The 26,995-nt window shown below is 31.8% G+C and overlaps 1 protein-coding gene across 3 annotated transcripts; it reads right to left on the bottom strand.

Annotated features, from left to right (window-relative positions):
* Positions 1-1,329: 1,329 nt before the first annotated feature.
* Positions 1,330-18,349, bottom strand: LOC121126231 (uncharacterized). 3 transcript variants are annotated; one of them, XM_040721549.2, is made up of 8 exons: positions 18,102-18,349; positions 17,825-18,041; positions 9,426-9,525; positions 6,154-6,282; positions 5,741-6,098; positions 3,642-3,924; positions 3,272-3,568; positions 1,330-1,604 (listed from the first exon to the last, which is right to left on the bottom strand). In XM_040721549.2, exons 2-8 carry the CDS (start codon positions 18,006-18,008, stop codon positions 1,474-1,476), a joined length of 1,482 nt encoding a protein of 493 aa, XP_040577483.1. In that variant the 5' UTR covers positions 18,009-18,041; positions 18,102-18,349; the 3' UTR covers positions 1,330-1,473. The 3 variants fall into 3 exon arrangements, with proteins under 3 accessions (XP_040577483.1, XP_040577484.1, XP_071747792.1); XM_040721550.2 differs by having other exon boundaries at positions 18,125-18,349; XM_071891691.1 differs by lacking the exons at positions 9,426-9,525; positions 17,825-18,041; positions 18,102-18,349 and adding an exon at positions 7,606-7,631.
* Positions 18,350-26,995: the final 8,646 nt, after the last annotated feature.

Below are 26,995 nucleotides of genomic sequence, written 5' to 3'. Positions count from 1 at the left end.
TTATCAAATATATGCTGTATGTATTAGAAAAGGAAGTTCACTACTCTCCAGGAATTAAATAATAATGTCAACGGTTAAGGAAATGACAATTTACTCTTCAATTTGCCAACTCCAAAAAGACGGGCGAGCTATGTATATCCTTTTACAAATGTTTATGTAAATGTTGTGTATTTTTTAGCAGGGCCATTTTTTGTTAAAAGCGCAAAAGGGAAAAATTTATTTTATTTTCCTGAGCAGTTGTAATTGTTATTTAATTCCTATTAGTGAACTTCCTTTCCTACTACAATCAATTATATACAAAATCCTATTGAACATTCGTATTTGCTCATAAAAGACAGAGAGTAACTTTGAGAGAGAATTTGTTACAGAGTTATAATTGATAGTTCTTGGTGGACTCGGAGTAGAATTAGGGATCAACATCAGAATACTTCTTGCCAATGTCCTTGTTTATTTCCTTCTCCCCCTCCTCAACTGTAACAGCTGATTTTAGCTCATCTCCTACAAAACATTACTCAAATTGTCAGGTAAACCATACTGATTTTTGTTTTCTTTTTTTAACATACCCATAATTAATAATTTTAAAAGTTCTTTTAATCTATGCGGGTACCATATAAGCAGAATGTATTGTTTATAATATAGGTTGAGTGATTCAAGATATTAATTAAGTTCCGATGTTTAGCCATAAAGATAAGAAGTATACAAAGTGAATGAATTCTACTATTAATATTTGTAGTTCATCTTTTTTCCTTAAAATCAAAAAGGGAAAAGCTAACTAAATTTGTGGAATTAATGATCACTCGCTTGCCAATTCATCAGCATCATGAAAGAATGATGTCACATATTAGAAGTAAACAACATTTTCCAAATGAGAAAAAAAAGTTTTCCCATAATAAAACTTGCTTTAAGTAAGTATTAAGGTCTCTTCGGAGATTCCTTAAACATTTTTCTACAATTGTATCGCAAAAAAGTTCGCAAAAATCACGTTTATGGGGGGAAAATAGCTCTCTCCCCCTCCCCCAACTCCAAAAAAATATTTGTTTTAAAAAAAGGTAGTTCGAGGAAGAAAAAAAAAAGCCCCCCAAAAGAAAAAAAAACCTGCGGATGCCCCTGGTCCTTGTTTATTTCCTTCTCCCCCTCACCCACCCTTTGTAACAGGTGATTGTGGTTGATCTAATGAAACGTCATGACAGTTAAAACTTATATTTCCCAAAACATTTTTCAAATCGTGATTGTTACAATGTTGATTTTTTCTTTCTTTTTTAAAAAAAAACATGCCCAAAATACGCACGATTTCCATCCCTACATAGACATAATAAAGAAGAGCAAGAATAGTATAAACATAAAACTAAGTTTATTTGATTGATAAGTAGATTCAACAACAATTGCCTAATACTGAATAAGATTCATTTAATAAAGAGTAAGTTTGTATGTTTTGTCAATGATATAAATAATCAAGAAACATTTACAAACTATTCAACCATGGCAAACCTCATTTTTCGGCACATATTGGTAAATCCAGTCCAACTTTGTTTTGACTCTTCCATAAAATGGGGGCTCTTGTCGACCCAAACACGTTCCCCAGAGCATGAAACTAAATACTCCCACTGAAATATGCATTTTTATCAATAAAGAAACATAAAAATACAAATATTAAAAATGGTTCCAAGACAATTGGCAGAAAAAAAAATCTCTAATGATATTTCATCGAAAAACATTTTGCCGAATGGAAATTTTGCCAAAAGATCATTTGACTGAAAAATTATATTTAATATATTCATATATGAGATTTTATATATACTAGTGTTGGGAGAATTAATCGGTATTGTAGAATCGATAATGTCTCATCTCCGATTTCGATTCCTATTTATTAATTTTATTTAACTATTTATTACTTCTCTAAGTTATGGAAAAAAATAGCCCCCCCCCCCCTTCAGTTAAGGAATTTTTGCTTTTTCCTAGAAAATTTAATATTCGAAATTTAATTTAATTTTTCAATGTTTTTTTCCAAAAAAATTAATTTTCCGTAAATAACGATGTACTCTTGAAATTATTTAAAAAAAAAAAAAAAATAATATAAGAAATTTAATTTTTGAAATATTTTACCCAAAAATGTATTGTTTTGAGAATAGCTAAAGATTTTTGAAACTTTTCCCCAATTTTTTTTTTGTGCATAAATTTGGATTTTGGAAAAATTTTTAAGTAAAAAATTTAATTTTTTGTAAAAAGTTGTAGATTTTGAAGAAAAAAAATAACTTTTTCTTAAAAGTTGTAGATTTTTAAATAAAAATTTTTAAAATTTGGGTTGTGTTTTTTTTTATTTTTTAAGTTTTTTGTGGATTTTTAAACGTGAAACTGTAAATTTGAAACTTTTTTAATTTTTTTTATTTGGATTTATATTTTTTGGATTCTTTTATTTTAATCCCCTCCCCCCTCTCTATAATATAACTCTGTGTACGCCCCTAATAACAAAATGGTACTTTTTAACTATTATTAAAAATATTAAAGAATAGGATTCGGTATTTATTTTTAATGTTCCTTTAATTGATCAGATGGAGTTGTACTGACTAAGTATAAGTAAACATTATAGTAAATACAGATTCACTCCATCTGTCCTAAGAATCTTCTTTGAAGTCCATATATATAAAGTATATTTCCTTCTCTAGGAACGACCGGGATACGAACGTTCACACATTGAGTTCAGAAGAATATAAGTTCCAAGATTCTACTACAAAACTGGTTTACCTGGAGCATTAGTGATTATATATGCAATAACGCATACCTCAGAGTGGGAATAAATTAGTTTTCTTTTGCAAAAAAATATTGATTTTTTTAACGATATTAATTAATGATCATTATATAAACAATACAAAGAAGTATGTGGTTAGAATAAAGTTTAAATGATACTTAATTAATAACAGAGATGTTATAAGCACTTCTTCCATTCGAACTGCTTTGTGTTTGTTTATTATTTAATTTATTGAAAGTACTACAACGTTAAAGATTCGAACCTCATGTGTTGATCATTATTTAATCTTTTTCCGCAAGAGAACTCTAATTAATTTACCCATATGGCATATAAGTATTATAAATAAACAATACTTATAATTATTAAAACATTTTAAATTGAATTAAAATATACAATCCCATATAGAAATATCATTTTTTGCCCAAATGTCCCAAGGGATCCTTTGGCGAAATGTCAGTTCGGTAAATTGTCCTTCAGTAATATGTCATTCCGCCAATAGTCTACTCCCGATTAAATATATACTACCTAAGACAGGTCCCACTTTTCTTGATTTTTTAATAGTGGAGTACTTCCAAATCGGTCCTCCAGAATCTCCAAAGCAATTGGGACCACCTTTAAGGTACTCTTTCGTAAATTGATTCATTTTTAAAAGTTTATCAATCCTTTCATTTGTTGAATTCACTTCAGTAAAGGATCCACTTGAACTTTTCTTAAAGAATGAATCCATTTCGTAATGATATTTGTGAGTTTGTCCGGCGCAAAAGACGGAATATTTTTCTTTGGATCCCGTAAATTCTTCCACTTTAATGTGAGGCTGCTCAACTGTCCATGAATTGAATGATTTAAAAAAAATAAAAGTATGGATTATTAATTAGTAAGAAGGTTTAAAAGTTACCTCTAAGATTTGCGCCAAGCATTTCATCACAAACATCCCCTGGTAAAAGATCAACTTTAATAGCTTCTGGATTTACCTTGTTCCAAAAAAGGTCAAACTTATCGCACTGACTAACATAACTATCTAATGAGCAGTATCCCCATCCAGATTGGGGTAATATTTTTGGTGTACCAACACTCCCAACATCACGGATTCCACACCAACCAACACCTTTAATGTTTGGATAGCATGTAGTTAAGTAATCATCTCTCTCGTCAAAAAGATGTATTGGCCTATCTTTGTCCTGATTCATTCAGCATTACAAAAGTAAATATTCCGATATTATTAATTGAATAAATTATATATAAAAGGGTGGTCTGAAAAGTTTCAGACCTTAATACAGGTGTGCGCGTCTAACCACTGAACACTCCTTTAAATTTTACGGCTTGATGGCTTGACGAGGGGTTCTCTTGTAGACCTTACGGCCAAGATCTGTCTGAACTAGTCGGTCCATGGTCCTTCTGCTGACGTTGAACTCCTTGGAGAGGCCGCTGACGGTGACCTTGCCTCTCTTGTCCTCGACATACTTTTTCACGGCAGCAACCATTTCGTCCGTCCTTCGAGGCCTTGTGGTCGCTTCAGGAGTCCCTTCGGCTACCACGCTGTAAACGGTGGTGAGGCTGTAGTTCAGAACCTTGGCAATTTCAGCGGGAGTTTTTCCCCGCGCGGAAAGTTCCAAAATTCTGACTCGACGTCTCTCCATATTATCGGCTGTTGTTTCACTGTTGCTGTTTAGATTTTGCTGGAGTTTTGTTTATAACTAGTCAAGACCCTTGTCTCGAAGTATAAACTGGTTCCAACTCAATAAAATCACGAATATGTGCATGGCGTAAAATTTAAAGGAGTGTTCAGTTTTAAACCCACACACCTGTATGAAAATCAAACCTAGTCACATCTATTTAGTATCTCTTGACACTTACTCACCAAAGTTTTAGCCATTTTCGGACGATTGTTGTTACGCCACAGTCGTTTGATCGAGTCGATGTGAGTGTTGAGTGAAAATGAAAAAAAAATCGAGCTGTCATTGAATATTTGCTTTTGAAAGTATAACCTTTCAAATTTTCTGAATTTTTATTTTACAACATTGTAACTCTACAAACGTCTTCCTGCGAAGTTATGCGAAGATGGAAAATAAAAATTCGGAATTTTCTTTTCATAATATATACACAAATTACTGTTACATAACAACTACGAGTCCAAAACGACTGAAACTTTCGTGAATAATTGTCAACAAATGCAGGGGCGTCAGGAAGGGGTAACCTGGAGGGGCTGTAGGCCCCACCCCTAATGAAAGAATTTCTGCTTTTTACTAGAAAATTTAATATTTCAAATATTTTCCCAAAACATACAATTTTATTTTAAACTATTGATTTTTGAAATTTGTTTCAAAAAAGTTTAATTTTTTGAAAACAGCTATGAATTTCCAAAGATTTAATGTTTGAAATTAAATTTTTTTGTAAAATATATATTTTTTGTGAAAAGCTGTGTATTTTTGAATTATTATTTTTTTGAAAAAGTGTAATATTTGAAATTTAATTTTTTTAAATGTTTTCCAAAAAATTTAATTTTTGGATTTAAAAAAAAAAAAAAACTAACTAACCACGAAAAAAAAAAAATATATATATATATATCATTTTGCAGATGCCCCTGAGATGCTAAATAGATGTGACTATCTTTTTTTACCAGTACTGTAGACCACCCTCGTATTTTGTACAAAAAATCAAGGTTAATAGAAATACAAGGTTATACCATAGCGCGTGTACGAATAATGTTTGACTTCCACCACACTTTTTAATAGTTACGTCATAGAATATGATTGGTTGCATGCTTTCCCAACAGTGAGTAGCAACATACATCAAGTTGCGGTTTTTTAAAATCTGCCTGTCTTGCCCAGCAGTCGTTAGCAACAGTGACATCATTGACTAGATTAGTTGCGGTTTTTGTCAAAATCTGCCTGTCTTGCCCAGCAATCGTTACAATAAATCAAATTAAAAATTGTTGCAAGGCGATTACGCGATGGTCTAACCTTGTATTTCTATTAAACTTGCTAAAAATCATACTTTAAATGCATTAAGCAATATTGCGCAGCGCTTGTCCCCATGACTTGGATTAGGAACGTCCTTTAAGCATGTACGATGATTTTTCTTTTCATATTCAAAACTGATTCTACAGCTAGTAGTTTGTTGCATTTCTCGACAATGATCCTCTGTATTGCATAGCGCAAATTTCTCAGGTCCTCTATTATCCGTCATACAAAAACTCATTTTTCTATGGCCATATCCAGCCGTATAATAAGTACCCGTACTGTCCAAATCCATAGAATCCTTTAAGGGTAAGCATGCAGGAATAATGTGCCCCTTGGGTTTTGTATGCTCCTTATTAGAGAGTTTGATCAAACAGAAATCATTTCCCTTCCAGCTGCAATCAAAACAAACTCATACAATGTTCAAGTATGGGGAAAAAAAGGCACAACCTTAGGGATTCGTTGATAAATCCCTTATCACAAATAATTTGGATTGCATTTCTCCATCCCCAAGAGAACTGACTCAGAGTTATATTCTTTGGTATGTTTGGGCTCCTCCAATGTTCTGAAGCTAAAAGGCTGAAATATTTAGAGAATATATAGATTTAAAGGATATATATTCAAAGCGGGAAATTCAAATTAAAAAATAATGTATAAATGACTGAAGAGTTCCCAACTTCAACTGATCGAGAGGAAGAATTTAAGACTATATACGGGGGTTTAAAAATATGACATGTTAAGATCACGCTCTTTTTCTTATGGCTGTATGTTTTTATTTTTTTCACAGCTGTCAATAATATTATTATTTTAGTCTTGAAGAGAGAACAATAAACATAAAGTAGTAGCTAGGGCATAAAAGGTGAAGAGTAACTCAGAGGATTAGTTGTGGAGTTATAACTGTAAGTCGGGCTTAATTAAATTAACACCTTGAAACCATTTATTATGATTTATAGATCTAAATACTCGTGCTAATAATAAAATACTGTTGAATGCCCAGCCCAAAAATTATAAATAAATGTTGATTTTATTTTATTGAGCTTGTTCAAAATTACCGAATATTAATTTATATTAATTATTCCATCATGAGGTATAGTATTTTATGAATAAATCATTTGGGGGGGGTGTTTAGGAATTTCGAAATGAGTATTCTCTGTTTCAGCCTTAAAATAAGTCGTCTTTCAATTACTTCAGTTTAAACCCTTTGGTATCGGACCCAACTTAGTCCCAAATGGTACTACTGAGAATACTCACCTCGGATCCTGCTTATACCTAAACATTAGAATTGAGGATCGACATTGGAGAAATTCCTATATAATTGTCAATGAGTGGGGGGGTTGTGTTTAGTTCCTTCGTCTCATAGCTACTCGAAGCTAATCTAAATAGAACGTCATCAGAGATAAGCTTCTCTCCTATAAAATATTCTTGAAATGTTCAAGGTGACCACGTATTGATGTCTACTCCTTCCGTAGAGTCCTTTAGTTAGATCTATCAAATGGATTTGAGTATACTATTCTGTTAAAAAAACCCCGTTATTTTTATCATTCTGAATTCAATTTAGATTATCTAAGTACTCCTACCATTTCTTTCTTTATATGGGACGCTGAGCGTTAGATAAGCACACCCGTCTCTAACTCGTTATTTTAGTAATCAACTAGTCTCAGAGTAAAATAAATAAAAATCCTATGACAGAGTGGGAACACAAAACTTTCAGTACATGACTAAATTACGTGATTTTTATGTAATCTAGAAAAGGTAACTCAAAACCAATTTGTGATATGTTTAAATGCTATATTTAGCTATACTTTTCATTCAATATGTCCTCTTTCACATGTAATAATAGCCCCAAAATGCAGGACAACAGATTGGCAGCTCTTGATAATGAAAGCAATAACCAAGGCGTACCACACTATCATGATGACAGTTTGAAGCGTCTCCTAGCTTGAATGAGAGATGCAACAGATATTCTACTCCAAGACGCCACAAGCTGCTAAGTCCAGGGGTTTGGAGTCGAGACTGGAGGAGACTCATAGAGAAACAAGCCAAAAGTCGGCCATACTGTTGCTGCAGAAGATTTGACTCTTTTTGGCGAGTGTAAACACATGCAACTAACTTTATTTCTATCCTTTATTGACTTTTTGGTCTTGTAGGTAGTCTGGATGGAGATGCCTTGACGATACTGACAATGGAGGGGAGGAGAACACACGCACGTTGCCTTTTGGATTGTTGCTCTTACATTTTTATACTTTATTTTGGTTTTCAGGGATCATTTGTTTATGTAATGAAACCATGTAACTATTTTAACGTAGATGAAATCGAAATTAAATGCTACTGACAAGTTTTGGGTCCCCAGTTTGTAGATTTATGTTATTATTACACCCACAGTAGTCCAAGATCTGGGAAGTGGCACATTTAAAAGGGAACGATTGCTAAGCACAATAATGTATAGAAATGTGTTCAAAACTCTGCAGTTTTCAAAGAATATAGTTTTAATTGTGTTTATATTTAAATTTCAGTTATGGGTTCTGAACATGCTTTTTGGCGGGAAAAGGCCCACAAAAGAACCCTTCGTAAAAACAAGACAAATGACATCATTTAGCAAATAGTATATTTGGACTTCTTCTTCCGATTGGCATGAGTCCTTCAGATTGAACAACTCGAAAAAAAAGAGACCGCTACCAGTTAATCTTTTCTTAGATTAAAATCGACGTCTCTAAATATTCCACAAAAATTACATACTTTATCCTAGTAAAAACCAAGAATGGACAAACTATAGAGTACTTTGTCCATAGTGACCATAGGTCATAATTTGTGAAACCAATGTACGAAGTGGGGACCCAAAACTTTTTGTAGCATTTAATTACGACTTTATCCTCGAATTTTGAATTACAAGATTTTATTATGCAATCAAACGACAGCTGAAACACAAATAACCAAGTTTTGTTTTAATCTCATGCCTCTAAGTGTAAAAATCTTTGAGCAACAACAAGAAAGGCGAGTGATATTTCTTCTGCACTCGCTGGCAATCCCGAGAACTAGGGGCGTCCACAGGGGGTGGGATGGAGATCCTGTTTTGAGAAATTACATATATTGTTAAATTAAGTTAAATTATCTTGAAAAATATTTCACCTTTTTTGAAAGTCTTTCAAAAATTCAAGACCAAGGCCCTCTCCAACCAAGGCCCCCCAAAAAAAAAAAAAAAAAAAAAAAAATATATATATATATATATCTGCGGACACCCCTGAGAAGGCTGCAGAAACCGTTGCCATTCCCATTCAGACTGCTTACAACAACAAGTAGTCCATGAGAGCTTCATACAACCAAAAAGCACCAAATCTTTTGCAGCTACAATATGGCTGACTTCTGCCTTACTTTCATGTGGCCTTCCTCCAGCCCTGATCTCAACCCCTTGGACTTGGCAGTTTGAGGCTTCTTGGAGAAAAATTTATCCCGCATCTCTAACTCAAGTTTGGATTCGCTCCGAACTGCCTTCATGACATCGTGGTACATCAATGACACGGGTTTTCGGAGATGTTTATTGCTTGTAAAAGTGGATATAACTAATAAAAAATATACTTAAAAATAGTTTTTAAACATATCCCAAATTGGCTTTTGAGCTGTCCTTTCTTGATTCCATAAAAATCAAGTTTTTTCGTAATACAGTCATGCAACTACAAGTCTTTGGATCCCCAATTTGTATGTACATAAGTAATTTTATACTTTACTTGGTGCCAATCACATTAACAGGAAATACATGATCTTCTTCCTCAAAGTTGTAAATAGTGTCTCCAAATTTTGAAAGTTGTTTGCTTACAACCCCATAATCTATAAAAAATTAAAATTAATCAACCTTGTAGTAGAACGTTTATTCGCGTGATTAAACATAATTAATGAAGGTTTCTTGAATCAAAAATAAACAATCAATCATAGAATCTCAACTAATTAATCAAAAATTAAAGGGGGTTTGAATTTTAGGATTTCATATAAGAGATCTAACACGTCGTTACCTTTATTTAAAAGTACAACCTTTTCACTGAAAACAAACAGGGGGAAAGGCACAACATCAGTTCATAGCGATTTGGATTTTGGTCATAAAATCTGAGAACGTTATGATTCTCAGTGAACCAAACTAATTCGTTCCTTTAAATAAGCTTGATCTGAAAGTGTCCGAATGAAAATAAAGGTGTAGGTCGGTTTCATTTAAAATTCGATATAGACACATTCGGTAGATGAATGGTTCATGAGGTCATTTATGCTTCAAAATTGTACATCTGGGTACGCATGAAGTTAAATGTATTGCATACATCTTATTTGTACAACTCACAAATCAGAAATGGGAAGAAAATTGGTTCAGCGACTGAAATCGAACAAAATTGCTCCATATATTGATGACAAAAATCGGTCCACCATTTGAAAACAAATAAATTTAGGTCTATGATCTGCGATCACAAGTCTTGACCAAAATATCGATTAAGCAACAATTACTTAACACTGAACCTTGACAAAATTTGGTATTGAACCGAGGCTCAACATAATTAGTTAGACAAGTCTTCCAAACTATGGAATCATTTTTTTAATAATTGTTGGGAATTTTTGCATAACTTATAGAGAAATCATTATAATTCAAACAATCAACGTTAAGCACACTGATTAGGAAAAAAGCAGCAGGCACATCGACAGGTGACAACAAAAGAGATTGTATATTTTTGTGTTAGGAAGGTAACAACATGCAAAGGAGTCTCAAAAGATCAGTCCGTTTTTAATTCTTGGATATATATATTACTTGATCCCAAATTTATAACATCCTTATTGAATTTTTGTGAAAGATATCGATAGCTACTTTGTTTTGAATTTTGAGCACATTTTGAAAAGGAATCCTAAGTCAGTAGACAAGAAACTGTTGCTGAAAAATGTAATGAATAACTTTTAAAAATCTGATTCTTTAAAAATCAAATAAAAGCCATACTTTAAACGATTTCTAATAAATAAATATTGAAAAAAAAATTATAAATAATTACCAATTTTTCGTGTCAAAATAGCTCATTTTTCTAAACTGGTATGAAAAAAATTGGGAAAATTTGGATTCTAGTTTGATTACACAACAGCTTCTTATGATTATTTGATGATATTTTTCGAGGGAAACCCCATCTGCAAAATTCCTACTTCATTAGAATATCTATTTCGAGTTAAAACTTTACACATATATGATGTAATCAGAGTTATGATTACATAATCAGATATGTGAAAACCACAGATTCCGACAACATCCAATCAGAGGAAGAAAACATTTGGTGCAAAATCCTGATGTTCCATTAATGCAAATGGTTGGACGTATAATAAGTGGTGCCGATGATTTGATGCATCTATCTAACAAGACTCATGAAGATATCACCAACTTCCAAATCCCTCCAACTACTAATATGAACGTCCTTTAATATGTTTAAAACTACTAATACTAATCAAAGACAAAAATGAACGGTAGAAGACCTTTTAAACCTCGAGTTATCAATATAATATTGCAAAATTTATGAATAAATTATGATAAATTCAAAGTAAGAATCATTGTTTTAAATTATTTTTATAAAATTATAATTTTCTTCAAATACAAATGGCTCCATTTTGATATTTTGGGGGCTCATTTTTCAAATTTTTTTCGCTTTTTTTTCTTCTCATTTCCGTTAAAAAAATAGCTCAAAAATCCTAAATGTATTGATTACACTATGTAACAAAATTCTGCCCAAAGAACACCCCTGGACTAATATCCAGAGTTGCATTAACAAATATTCCAAAATGAAATATAAATTAGTCGATTAGATAACTAAATCTGTAAGATATAAAGGGTTTTTCAATAGAGACGCTCATATTTTACGTTGACAGGTTTAAAAAACGACGCCATATTTGTTATTGTTTCTTTAACAGCTGTGCTCAAAAATAATTTTAGTTTCATCATGGAGCAGTACACACTCGAGCAACGCTTGCAAATTATTAAAATTTATTACAAAAGTGGTGAGTCTTTGATCCAAACTTTAAGAGCGTTAACGGCAATTTATGGTCAACGTAATCGACCTGGAAAATCAACAATTCAACGTTTGATGAAAAAATTTGAGTCCACATACACGCTACATAATGTTCCTGTGCCAGTGAGACAAAGAAATGCACAAAGTGTAAAAAATATTACTGCAGCAAGCGCATCAATTCAAGATGACCCAAATTTATCTCTTACTCGCCGTTCTTAACCGTTGGGCATCTCTGTGACATCGTTGTGGTGAATTTTGCGAAAAGATCTTGGCCTACATCCGTCTAAGATCAAGTTGACACAAGAACTGAAGCCGCTTGACCACTTCAAACGTCGGGAATTCGTAAAATGGGCTGAAGGAAAATTCGGAAATGATCCTGATTTTCAACGTAGAATCATCTTCAGCGATGAGGCAAATTTTTGGCTCAATGGCTTTGTTAACAAGCAAAATATGCGCTATTGGGCCTGAAAAAACCTACACGTGATTCATGAGGCACCATTACATCCCCAAAAAAATAACTGTTTGGTTTGGATTGCATCCTGGCGGTGTAATTGGGCCGTACTTTTTTGTCGACGATGGCAATCGCCACGTTACTGTGAATGGAAATCGTTACCGCGCCATGATAACCGATTTTTTTTTGGCCTGAATTGGAAGATATGGACTTGGACGATATATGGTTTCAACAAGACGGTGCCATTTCACACACAACAAATGTTACAATCGATATATTGAAGAGTAAGTTTGGTGAGCGTCTTATCTCCAGAAATGGACCAGTCAATTGGCCGCCTTGCTCGTGCGATTTAACGCCTCCAGACTATTTTCTTTGGAGTCACGTGAAAGCCCTGATCTACACCAATAATCTGTCGACGTTAGAAGAGCTCAGAACAAATATTCAACGCGAAATTGCTGCAGTTTCAGCCAATTTATGCGGAAAAGTAATCGAAAACTGGGTTCAAAAATTAGATTTCGTAAAACGTGCACATGGTGGTCATTCAAACAACATCGAATTTTATTCATAAATTAACTTGAATGTATTTTAACGGCAAATAAAGAAATCGTCAATATCTCAACCCGTTTTCGTTTTATTCAAAAAAAAAAAAAAAAAAATGTGAGCGCTGTTAATGAAAAATCCTTTACTAATAAAATACCTATGTTACGATATATATTAAATCTCTAATAATAATAAATCAAAATATGGATAATAACATCAACTCCTGCTTCCTTCAATCTAAAAAGATGTTCCAATAAGGAAAATAGGGTATTTGATTATGTAACCATGAGATGCAATTTGAGTATTCAGTGAGTTGATAGAATTTGACTTAATTAAGTGAAACATCTGTTCTTTTGTAAAATATCTTGCTAATTCTAATGAGAAAAACTTTAGGACTTGGTTCAACTTAACAGCCAAACTAGCTAGTAAAAAATAATTTTTGAATTTTTGTCAAAACACGTCACCGGGTGCACCGTATGTTGAAAATGATGAAAATCTAGTGTAGAATGGGTTTGTAAAAAAAATCAACATGTTAACCCTAACAATTTCAAAAATGTTTTGGAGGAGATAAAAAATAATTTTGATGACGCCATTTTCAAGTATATATGTAGGTCCTAACGTTTTTACGTATCAGCCAAATGAATGACATACGGTATTTTTTCGCACCTGAATAAAATTAGGGGTAATAACTTTTTTTTCTTTAAGTTCCCATATAAGAAATACTATAAATTAGGTATCAATTAAAAGCTTGTTAAATTACCAATAAAATGATTTGTAAATCAAGGCTGTAGGACTTTATTATTGGTAGATATGGCTATCTAAAGTCAGGCATTTATCGAAAAGTGTGAATTTTTTATTCCTGTTTGTCATTAGAGACATATTTTTTAAACGGCCATTGTACAAAAAGTTATGGAGGAAACAGGTAAACAGATAATTTTATTTCCAAGTTCATTTTAACATAAATAATGGTCTTTTAAATGTACATTGTAGATTCTAGAGGTATACTAAAATTGGGATTTCAAATTTTTTGTAGAGCAACAACAGTCATTTTTGGACAAAATTGGTCACAAATTCAAATTTCTTTGATAAACAACACAAAATACAGGATTGAAATTTCAAAATCATAATTTACAGACATTTTTAACCCTATAAAAGACTGATTAAACAATTCTCAATGCTTATTTTCACACTTTTGCCAGTGAAACTGGGGTCAAATCTGACCCCAACCATGTCGTAAGTGTACACATGAAAAACGGGGAATAACACCAAATATTTGTTCGGGTGTTATCTAAACTATATTAGTAAATCCAAATTGATATGTTCGTCAACTCCTAATAACTCCCGGCAATGCCGGGTGCTACCGCTAGTCTGTACATAATATATTGCATATGAAGCATATTTAAATTGGGGGTAACCTCCTTATTTCTAAAATAATAAGGAAGATACTATTAGTCAAATAATCAACTTAATTATATTTAATTTCGGAACATTTTTTCACTCAACCTTACATTATTTATTCATTAAAAGTTGCAAAAGAAAATAAAAAGTTGAACTGAAAAAATCAATTAAAATCCACATTTTTACGGCAAATCTTTTAAGGTTTTAAAATAAAGTTCATTCTTAAGTTTTAGCTATAAAAAATCAAGATAAACTCATTAATCTTTGATATGCTGCAATGTTTTACCAATTGGGTTTAACATATACTTTTATCTATAAAATTATTTTACGTCGAAATATGGTTCTGAATCGAAATTATGCTCAATAAATGGGATCGTTTTAAAAAAGTTCTAAAAGGCAAACAGGTTGCAGGTTTTAATGGTCCTTTTCAAGATTAACTCCGAAAAGGAAAGAAAAAATCCTTTGTTGTCATGGTTTATGAACTCCAAATACAATATGTGAAATACTGTATATAAAAAAATTAAACATTTTTTGGCACTTTTCTTTTGATATTCAAAACACATTTTGCTAAAAAACTTATCATGTTTTTCCGACTCTTAATTATAAGTATTCAAGTCTCATTTATCCTTTTGTATGATTTAATTTCAATATTGACGATGACGGAATCAGAGTTCGGGACGATCAGACTATATTTGAACTCGAACTCAGAGACGTGAGACATGGTTCAAACTGGATGTTGATAACTTATTTGGGATTTTCATTTGACCATTTTTAATGATTTATTGAATAAAATACATGTGTCATGTCCGATATAGCCGTAATGCATTAATTAGTAATATATTAGTGTAATAAAATTTCTTTTGTAGTAACTAATATCTATATAAAGATATGATTACTTTCCTAAAGGAGGTAATAAGTAAAATAACGAAATTACTTTTTAATTGAGTAATCTGTAGACTTAGGATTTGTGTGAGATTGCACAATCGTTCATGTTGCCCTTTTTGTGTGAAAATTGCTCATTTTTCTAATCTGGTATAAAAAAAATAAAGACAAGTATGGATATGATGCAATCAGGGTTATGATTTACATATCGGATAAGTGAGGGAACCAGATTACGACATCAGCTAATGAGAGGAAAGATAAATTTGTTTCAAAATTACTGTTGAAAAATTCCCTTTTTTGAAAAAAACTTTTATTTGTTATTGTGCAATTTAACTTTAATCTGTTAGGGATCATGGGTTAAGGCTTCCGTGGATTAAATAACCTATTGTAAAGAGATAAAGAAAATTGAATCAAAAAGATTCCCTCCCTATTGAAAATTGTGAGCTAGTTCGTGAAGATCCAGCCCTTGGAAGCTTTTTTGTCGTTCATTAAAGCTAATTTATCATTTTTAGGGGAAGCTATAACAAATCTTGAAACTGAAGGAAAACTAATTTTTAATTCTCTGAATATATTTTCTTAAGTCGAAAACAAGATTTAAAAAAATTCTTTCAAAAAAAGGGGAAATACTTTTTTCGTTTACAGATATCCTGATCTTCCATTTATGCAAAAGGTTGAACCTATAATCAGTAGTGAGGATGATGAGATACCTCTGTAGAACAAGACTCCTGAAGATCACACCACCTTTAAATTTGTTCCAACTACAGATGTGGACGTTGAAGGGTCTTTAGGTATATTTAAAACTACCAATACTGATGGAATACAAAAATGAACGGAACAAAATCTTTTAAACATCTTAATTTGTCGACATAATATTGCAAAATGTAATAATAAATTATGGCAAAATAAAGCAAAACTAATTACTTTAAATTATCCTTAAAAAACTATATTTTTCTTTAAATACAAATTGCTCAATTTTGATATTTTTAGTGCTCATTTTTCAAAATTTTAGCGTTCTTTTTCCCCTCATTCAATTATTAAATTTCTTCAGAATGGTTATCATTCTATCCTAAAGACGCAGCCATTCCATCTAAACAGGGATTAATTTGAAGAAAGTTTGTTTTTCAACAAGACATTGACCCAAAACATACATTCAAACTCTGCAAAAACTTAATAGAAAAGAAAGAAGCCCTTCACATCTTATTTTTAATGCAATGACCAGCTCAATCTCCTAATTTGAACCCAATAAAGCTATTGTGGGAACACCTAGACAGAAAAGTTCGGGAAAAGTGCCCCACAAGTAAAATAATAGGTAATAGGTAGTTGGAAAAATAAGTGAAATTCCATTTTATTCAAAACTTTGTCTTGCAAGTGAATGTGACCCTTCAAAACAATAGCAAGCTATAATAATTTTTCTCAAGTGTGGTATTCGTCGAATGTTCATCGATTTCTATCAACAAATTATTATCATTAACACTTTGAGTGCGTCGCAAATCGCACTTAACGTAGCCAAAATTGATCATCAGAATAAAAAAATAAGAATTTGATAGATTTTAAATAGAATGGGCTATATCGGGTCGATTATAAGACTCGTAAATCAAATAAAGGTTTTAAAATATAGCTAAACGTCTTGGGTATCTTAACTCATCCCAAAAATTTGAATAATAAGAATATAATTTGCATATATATACCTATCAAATAAACAAATAAATTGGGATTTTGTCGTTATCTTGATATTTGTTTTTATACTAACAGTACAAATTAGTTTTTGAAGGGACTGTATATTAATTTATAAATATTCAGTAAATAGTTATTCAATGTAGGGAACTCGTTGAATTGATTGTAGCTGTGTTCATATCTTAAGAGGATATAGAAAAAGAATTAGGTAATATTATGAGTTATGACTCTTGATTCTAAGTAATAAGTAATATAAATTAATTACTATACATTTAGTAGTATATTACTGATCATGTCTTATTTCAAGGATTTTACCTCTATGTAGAGTCCTCTACCGAGTGGTCCATTGAAATATGAACACTCACTAATTTATGAAAATTGAGTGATATATTAAAGCATAAAGAATTAGTTACAACAAAAAAATACCAGAGCTACATACAAGTAAAGAAAATGACAATTGATGGTGATCAACGAATTTCCATTCGTGCACTCCAAGCAATTGGGTGTCTCCAGGATCACGGTCTACGCCGTGAGCATGTCTGAAACATTGTAAAGGAAGAAGGGATCTGTCAAACTGGCCCGGAGGAGTTAAAAAAAATAGCCCAGGCCAATTTGCTCATGTCCGTGAGGGCCAATGGATCTCAGGGGTTCACACCAGACAGTCCAGAAAGCTAAAAGTGTTTTGAAAGAGCCTTTTTAGGGTAGAAAGGCCACTTTTGACACCACCCAGTAATTAAATAAATCCATCTCCTCCGTTGCAAAACAATTTTTTGACACTTTTGCCTCCCCCTAACAGTCCTGACGCTAACTCCCTAGAACACACGTTTTCGGCGTATGTCAAGGGGAAGGCTTGCATTGCCCGTCATCCAAACGCCTGGGCCCTCAAAGCCACTATGAGGCATCACTGGCGACGCTGAAACAGATAACTATATCCACAGCGGGTGCTAGGACTTCCGTCGCCGCCTGGAAACCATCATTGCCACTAAGTATGGCTACATTAATGATTAAGAAAGCTCGCACACACATCTATCCATTATTATTGATTTTGTTGAAATTCTACAGTTAATTATTTAATTATATCTTGTTGTATAAAATTCAAAGTGTTTAGATTTTAATGGACCACTCGGTATTCTTATTCAATAAAATATTTAACAGAACTTACAAGTATTTCCTATGCAATGAGCAGCTGTGATGACCCAATCCGGATGAATAAGAGTCCCAGAGCAAATTTTTTCATTGACTAAAAAAGCATTCTCTAAAGAAGGGTTCTGATGAAAAGCGGTTGTTGAACTAATAGAGTTTACCTCTAGAAATAAACAAAGATAAATGAAGGAGACGACACTCATGCCTCAAATCAATTTTTGACAATCAACACTGTCCTAAAAATGAAACTATATTATATTGATGCTCCAGGGATTCTATAGTTTGAATTTGCTCACTCCATTGACGTAGAGGCACTTACAAAATATCTCATTAAATTGTAGCATTGCGTGCGCGAGCTACGGTGTAGCTATTATTCATAAATTTTGTAGGACTAAGTAAGTGTTTCAGGTAAACTGGTCGTAGGTAGTCAATGGTTCATAAATATCATGGATCATCTCAAACATCCAAGCACTTTTTCATCTAAATAGTTCATATTGGGCTTTTCCATTCTTTAAAAAAAAACTTGATTTCACATTTAAAATGGCCTGAAAATAATACAGTTTGATTTAAAGGATTAATATTCTACTTATTTTGAATATATTTGTGCCGATAAATATCAGGTTACATCTACTAATTAATAATAAAAATACATATTTGCTATGATGATGAATTGCAAATGATAGGGTTGCGTAATTATCAACTTTTGAAAAGTTCCGTATTTTAAATAATATGTGTTGTAATATTAACATTAATTACAATCAATGTCAATTAATATGCTTATACATACATTACTATAATTATATATGATTACTTTTATTGTTTTTTATATATATTTAGAGATTATCTAATAAAATAAATCAAAAAACATCAGACTTTTATTCGCATGTATAGGCTAAGTATAATTTTTGACACCTTGGCCATTTAAAGTATAAAATATTTCAGGACATCCTAGTGTTAAGAAATAAATTCATGGATATGACTTCCCGATGTGCAGTGGAGCAAGAGTCGAGTCCTTCTAAACGTGATATCTTTAATGGTGTGGTTAGAGACTGAGAACTACTCCTCTTCAACGGTATAGTTACGGGTGTATACGGCTCTAAAATAACTCGATACTTGTTTTGTGAATCCACTTTGGTTGTTACTCAAGTCATGAAAACTTAGATGGGGATACCGAATCCATTCGATGTCTCTACAAAATAAATGACTGAATGAGGTATATATTTGATACAATCTTGCCCATAATCTCGCTGTATGGAGATAAGAGGGTCATCCCTCTTGAATGGAATTCTCTGCCCATGAAATGAATTTTGTTTCATACCTGGGATTTGGAAGTTAAATTTGACTTATTGAATCCCTCCTTTGTATGAGGAATCTGAAGAAGAGTCCCATCCTCATTTCAAGGTGAAATAAAGATAGAGGAATCAACTAAGCTTTGTAGTCTTCCTACGTGTAATCTTCTCCAGCATTTTAGGCTAAGAATAAATGAGTTTCCAATGTCCAAAAAACATATACAATTACATAAGTAAAAACTAAAATATAACTTCACAAGAACAAAAAATGAAAAAGGGCTATAGCAGTGGGCTGATTTTCTGTCTCTAGTGCTTTTCTTCTAGTAGTCCTTGGCCTATCCAATGAAACATTTTAACAGCTACGCAGATCTCCTTCAAAACATTCTTCAAATTGTCAGATTTAACATGTTGATTGTAGGTTTCTTTTTTTTTAACATGCCCAAAATACACATGATTTTCATCACTAGTTAAAAATGTTCTTCCTTGATGGGATTGAAGTAGAATTGAGGTTCGACAACGGAGTAATTTGACTTTCTACATACGGGGTGAGATTTGTGTCTATCTCCTTCCTCTCACAACTCTTTGCAGCTCATCTAGTTTAACGTCCTGACAGCTAAGCTTCTCTTCCCCCAAACGCTTTTCAAATTGGCAGGAAACCCACGTTCAAGTTCAGTTTCTATGATTTTTAAATAACTGTACGAAATATATATTATGCATCACTTTTTATGAATTCTAAAATTATTTGGAACCTTTGAGATTATGAAAGAATTTATAATCATCATTATGAATTACATACTTATTCAAGAATCAATGAAGGATGGAATATTTCATATTGCCTGAATAAAACTTAATACATAATCTTGTACAAACACAAACTGACGTTAAGTTCATACTCTATTCTTAAAAGGGTAAATTCATCCGTTTAAATATAATTAGTTCAATATTTTTTAAACGTGTACGACTATGTACTTTAGAAAACTTTTAACAAATATTTACCTTGATTTTGAGTTGTATAGCCACTCAAGAACAATTTTAGGGGATTGAAAATATTATCCCAAAATAGGAGAGTTGATTAAGTTATCACCTGATGTTATTGTAAAATTAAAACTACACAAAATATTGCTTTTTATAATTTCTATTGAACGCCTTCAGTCTTTATCAGTGCATGATAAAATATTTCCTCCCATTATGTGAAAATATAGAAACCAAAATGAACGTGGTAATACTGACAATTTGAAGAATGTTTGGGAGAAGAACAGCTTAGATGTCAGGAAGTTTTATCAGATCAAATGCAAGGAGCAGTGGAGGAATATATGTTTATATTATCAAAAGCTGCTATCGTTATTAATAAATTTGATGAATTTTTAACATGTTACTTATTAAAATAATGTAAAAAAATAAGTTTTCTTTGCTTGACCCATTTTAGGGAATAAAATAGCTTTTGAAGTCCGTATATATATATAATATAGAATTTGTGAGTTCTCTTTGTGGGTGACTGCGCCATTAGACCTAAGAGGTTGAAACTTTGCATAAGTACCTTTTTCTTAACCTTGTCAGGCTTAGACGATGGTGCCGATTTTTAAGGTTTTATTAGGAGGCAAATTCCATTTCTAAAAAAATTGTGTTTTTTTTAGCTAAAGGAGACTTGATACGGGATAAAGTTATAAATCAAAAGGTCACTGGCGCCTTAAAAAGCAACTATACAAATAAAAAAGTTTTCTAAATTTATTTAAAGTCATAAAAAATTATGGGAAAAATAAAATAGGTGTAAATTGCTGTGTCCTTTTTTCAGATGCAAAAACAAAATGGATTCCCAATGGAAAATTAGGTTCGTAGATAAAATAAAGTTTTCAGAATTTTGTCTGGGAATTTGTTTGCATATACATATGACACATAAAAATTGGGTCATTAACTGAAATATTTTTCCAATTAATTTTTCAATTTTTTTTCATCACACGTCAATTTTTAATTTTTAAGAAGAAATGCCACAAAATGATCCATTTTGTATCTAATATCTTAGGCCCACCAATACAGTATTATATTTCCAATTTCCGAAACATTTGATTATACAATTTTTGTAATATGTACAAAAATGAATTATTTATCGACTGTTACTTTTTCGACCACATTTTTTCCATAACTTTTTTGATTTTGCAAGTACGAAAAAAACTTTATAGGGCTGGATTCCTCTTTACAATGCCAATAAATGATTATACATACTTTTTTTTGCAAAATCAGTGGAAAACAGTTTTTGTAATTTTCTACGCAAAGTTCGATTTGGGACTCTTATTCATTCAAAAGAGTTTTGCAACTAAGGAGATGGGTTTCTTCCATTGCTACTATAAAAAGTCGCCTCTCTACCCTCACAAGGTTCTTTCCCCCCACTTATTTGATAGCTTCCTGGACACTGTAGAGTGTTTGCTATTTTTTCAAGTGGACCAAATTCAAAATTACCATGGATCATGAAATTTGTTTAGGTGTTGGTAATTACTTCCTCTTTTTTTTCTTCTTTTTTTTCAGTGCCAACAAAAACTATTATCCTCCATCCAATGAAAGTTCCAACGTTCCGAAAGTACTTCAAAATAAGATCAAATTAAAAAAAAGAAAAAATCCTATTATAATTAAGGCATAAGAAAAGAAAAAAATATTCTATAATTTTTTTGAATTTGGAAAAAAATTATTCAGTAATTTTGTCCACTTTATTATTTAGTCGGTTTTGTAAGTAAAAACTCAGGAATACCGATATGATTAAATATTAATGGATTCTCTATTTATTCAGCTATTTATATATTGAAATTTTTTCAAGAACAAGATACAAATGACGATAAATATACATAGTTTTTAAATCTTTGAATAATCAGTAAATTAATTCATGAAATCAGAGTTTTGAAAGTGTTGATTCAATTTTGATCTTGAGTGATTTGTAACAATTAAATTTTTTGTGTCTTTTCTCTTTATCATATGTTTTCTAGAATTCCTTCATTGTTGATGCCATATATCAATCGACGATTTGAGAATCACACATAATATTTGGTAGAGATAAATCTTCACCTTGTGCACATTTTAACCATTCATTTTTTGTTGGATCAAATACTAAAGGATGTTAAGTTTAGTAATTTTTAGGATTTGTATTCAAGTTTATTAAATCTAGGTAACTTGTTAGACACCTATTTATAAATTCTTTTGTAGGAAAAAAATTATGATTAGACCTTTTTGCCTTTTTTACGATTTTCTAAGATGATGTCAACTGGTTTTAATCAAACAAGGGACGTATAGGGGCATTATCTGCATATGCAAAGCAGAAATTTGTCTGAAATAAAAGCAATTTTTTAATTTCTTTCTTCAGAGTTGAGATGCTGTTTGGTTTGATTTATCGAAAATAAAAATTGTTCGATCCGTGTTTGATGTGAGGGAATCTTTATACGAAGGAAAGTAGGACCATAGACATTTAAGATAATTATTACAAGTCTTTTAAGCTCCACTGATGGATATTTTGAATGGATAATTTTAAAAGAATAGAAGCAGTAATAATCCATCTCGCATCGTGCACTGTTCCAGGGTCTTTTTCAAAAAAAAAAATTCAGGTACATAATGTGTCCCCTTTTGTACAATCTGAAAAATCTGGACAAAGTACTATTGATCTCTGCTCAAACATTGATCTATGTCTGGGTCACTTCATTTGATAACCACAAATGTTAACGTGTAATGAAATGGGATGATTAGGTTAGAAAAAATGGATGTATCACCCTGTTTTTCATAGAAAGGAAAACTGATATCGAACGCATTTTTTTAATTTCATAAATCAGTAGACTTAATAGATCAAAATAAAAATGAATATTCTGTTATCATGCACGTAATTATCTTCATACAACTATGGATTAAAAAAAAACATGGTTCACAAGTATTAATCCTATTATATTTAATAATCCTTATTTAATAAGTTTATTAGACCCATTTCCAAAATGTATTTGAGATTAATAAACTGTGGGACACGTAGATTAGAATGTGAAATTCCTTGAAGCTTCATACAAGGTCAACTCCCCTTACAATAATGGGGGAAAAAATATATATAGTATTTAATCATAGCCGCCAATGATCAGTCATGAAAGTCTATATATTATTATACTGATAAATAAAATGTGTACTCCTTGCAGGGGTGTTGTTAGCTTTTATCATTTGGGAGGGCGGAGAGCCCAAAAAATCCCCAAAAATGATCAACAACCTTATATAATTACTTATACGAGGGGGTTTGAAAAGTTTCCGACCTCAACTTGAAGATGACAGCAGCCGTAAATCAAAACTAGTCATATCTATTTAGCATCTGTTGACAATTACTCATCAAAGTTTGAGTCATTTTGGACGCACAGTTGTTTTATGTAACAGTTGTTTGAGTGAGTTGAAATGATTGAATTTGTGGAAAACAGGTTACAGAAATGGGTGCATCGCTATTTGAAAAATGAAATATAAAAATTAGCTAAGATGTGTTGTTTCTTTGTTCTCATTTGTTGTGGAGTTATAAATGTAAGTCTTTGTTCGACTCAGAGTAGAATTGGGGATTAACATCGGAGTAATTATAGCAAATGTCCTTCCTTATATCCTTTTCTCCTTCATCTCTTGTCACAGCTGATTGTAGCTGATCTAATGAAACATCATGCACAATGATGAAAATTCAGTGTAGAGTAGTTAAAAAAATAAAAACCGAAAATCAACATGGCAACATCCTAACAATTTGGAGAATGTTTTGGATGAGAAAAAGTCGTTTCATTAGATCAGCTACAATCTGCTTTGACAAGAGAGGAAGAAAAAAAGGATATTTGCTAGAACTACTCCGATCTCGATCCCCAATTATACTCTAAGCCCAACAAGGACATACAATTATAACTCCACAAGAAATCCTCAGGGTTACGTTCCGTCTTTTATGTGCACACACGAACATTCAAACAATTTTTGAATATAATTGAATCTATTTAGGAAAGAATGTTCATTACTCAGGAATTAAATAATAATGACAGCAGCTAAGGGAATGAAAATTTCTTCATTTAAGCTACCCATTACAGATTAACGGGCCAGCTAAAAAACTCATTGGATTTATATCAATGGTATAGTTGATAATATTGTAGAGAAAAACGCGTGCAAGGAGAAGGGGGGAAAAAAGACATATGGTATCATTGTTTAAAATACTGATGTGATTATCATCTGCCTGCTTTATTATGATTTTTGAGGGTATAACGAATGTATTTATTAGCAAAATGTTTAATGAAGATATACTACGTATAATTGACTGTTCAGAAAACTCATAAAAGGCAAAAACAACTGTTTAAATGGTCACAACAACGAGGGTAGTTACATTGGGTGTTGCATTATAATTAACAATTGTGTATATCCTTCATGATAATAGTATGTTGTTATATAAGCATACCTAAATAACGGGGGGAAATCTTTTTTGATGCTCTTAATAGGGAGTAATATCGCCGGACATTACTACATAATCAGCTTTGCTCTAAATCTTTACGATTAATTTATTTCTAACATTTTTTTATTAATATATTTATTGTCTAATTTTATGATTTTGACATTTACTTTATTATTAATAATTAGTTAGATCTCATCGGTAGAGATATATCTATCCTATGCACAATTGTATATAGCAACTTCCACATGAAGAAGAGGGGTGATTATCTTTTTGATTAAACTCCACGTCTCGCTTGTGTATTGCAACCTAAAGTTATGACATATTTAACTGAATTCCGATGTTAGAACAAGAAAAAATTATCTGGATCAATCTATTATTTCAATATTCTGTATTTATAATTTATTATTATTAATAGTTATATGATTTTAATTGTTTAATTTTGTATATTTAACTTAAATGTTTAATGGTTTATTTTTTAGTATGTAGATTATATTTAATTAAAGCCTTCTTTTTTAAAATTTGAGCTTCAAATATATTTCAAATACTCTACTTTGTCGTTTCATTAGCTATTATTCTGAGAATAAGGTTCATAATGAATTATAATTTCATGGAGTGTGACGTTTTCAAATCTACTGTAACGGATAAAAAACGTCGAAGTCAATTATACGTAGTATATCTTCATTAAACATTTTGCTAATAAATACATTCGTTATACCCTCAAAAATCATAATAAAGCAGGCAGATGATAATCACATCAGTATTTTAAACAATGATACCATATGTCTTTTTTCCCCTCCTCCTTGCACGTGTTTTTCTCTACAATATTATCAACTATAATCATTGGTCATGAGCATTATTCTTTCTTTCCTTGAAAATTGTCAGGGTTACAATATTGATTTTCATTTCTTTTTTAACATGCCCATTCTACACTGGATTTTCATAATAAATTATATGAAAATGTCGCTGAAATGAAGGACGCTGAAAAGAAGCTCGCCCAAATAAATCCTTGCTAACATGAATGTTGCTAAGATGATACTTGCTGAAGTAAATGTTGCTTAAATGAATGATATGATTAACCTGCATTTTCAGTATATGTTAAACATAAAGGCTGGTATGTTAAAATGAATTTTGTTTTGTTTTTATTAGTAAGCGCTCTCAAGACTAAAGTACTCATCAGTCATCCCAATATATTTAATTTATTTTTCTCAAACTCTTATTATTATTTCTTCATTCTTGAGGATAGAACACATGAATTGATATAAGTATTGAGTATGAACGTGTGAGTGTGCTCATGAAAGACGGAAAGTTTTAATAAATTCTATGGATTTATTAGGATTTATCTTCTATATTATTAAAGCAAAAATTGTCTTTTACCAGACCCCTAATTATTCCGGGTTTATCCTGGGTACTACCCTTCGTTATAGATGAAATGATATAAAGCAGAGTGGATATACACATGAAAAGATATAAATACAGAATGATTTTAAAAAGATCAACAACATCACTTTTATTAGAATAAATCCATACAGGCTTTATTCCTGTATAATCCTAATCTCCTTATATTTTGATAACTAGTAATATTTTTCATAGTGTACATCACTTCCCATAATTCCCATCCTTAACCCTAACCAATCGATATATGTATGGTGTGTGTCCCACACAAATAAAGCCATAAATACCACCAAAGTTCTTCACAAATTTGTCACAGTGCCATTTTGAGATTAGGGAAGGGAGTCAAGTTGTTTTTCATTGGCTTTTGGTTCTTCTGCAGCAACAGAACAAGAATTTAATAGCTTACCCATTATCTCATCCTCGGTTGGATGGGCTCTGTTTCTTTTAATTTGTCACCCAATATAGTGATGACGATGTATCTCATTGTGTCTTCGATGACTTTGTTGACCTACCTTATACATTACAGATCTAGCCATCACATCTATTAGATGGGTATTTGATGGTGCTGAAGTTTTTGCCTAAAGAATTGTCTTACTTCTTTAAAATCTAATCAAATTATTTACCTGTTGTCCTGAAGTTACCTGAAGACCCCTCTTTTTATATTTTAAACAAGATATCAAATAAATCGTGATCTTTTCTTCTTCTTGGTGGTGCTTGGTATTTCTATCTTTCGAAGATTAAATACATTCATTATTGACAGGACAATCTTTTCAATTACTTCTGAGGTATCCGATGCCAATATGAGGTCATCATTCATCCTCTTTGCTTAAAAAAACAATTCGTTTTTTGAGCAGATTGTATTGCCAAATAGCCAAATTTACATAGCTATATCTCACAGTTCAGATGATTACTTGGCACATCTTCCTGTTGCTTATTGGACAATTTATGAATACGTGTAACTCTCACATTATTCTGTCTATTCTCAGAGAATCCCCTGGTGTATTGTTGCTTCACTCCTAATGCTCTATCTCTGGAAAACTCTCTCAGAAGAAGCTTGATCAAGGTTTGTAGATGAAGGTTTGTTGGCCATTCCCAC

The sequence above is a fragment of the Lepeophtheirus salmonis genome, chromosome 11, assembly GCF_016086655.4.
Source record: "Lepeophtheirus salmonis chromosome 11, UVic_Lsal_1.4, whole genome shotgun sequence".
In the NCBI taxonomy this organism is placed as follows: domain Eukaryota; kingdom Metazoa; phylum Arthropoda; class Copepoda; order Siphonostomatoida; family Caligidae; genus Lepeophtheirus; species Lepeophtheirus salmonis.
Note: the sequence above shows the minus strand (reverse complement) of the source record. Positions and strands in the feature narration are given on the sequence as shown.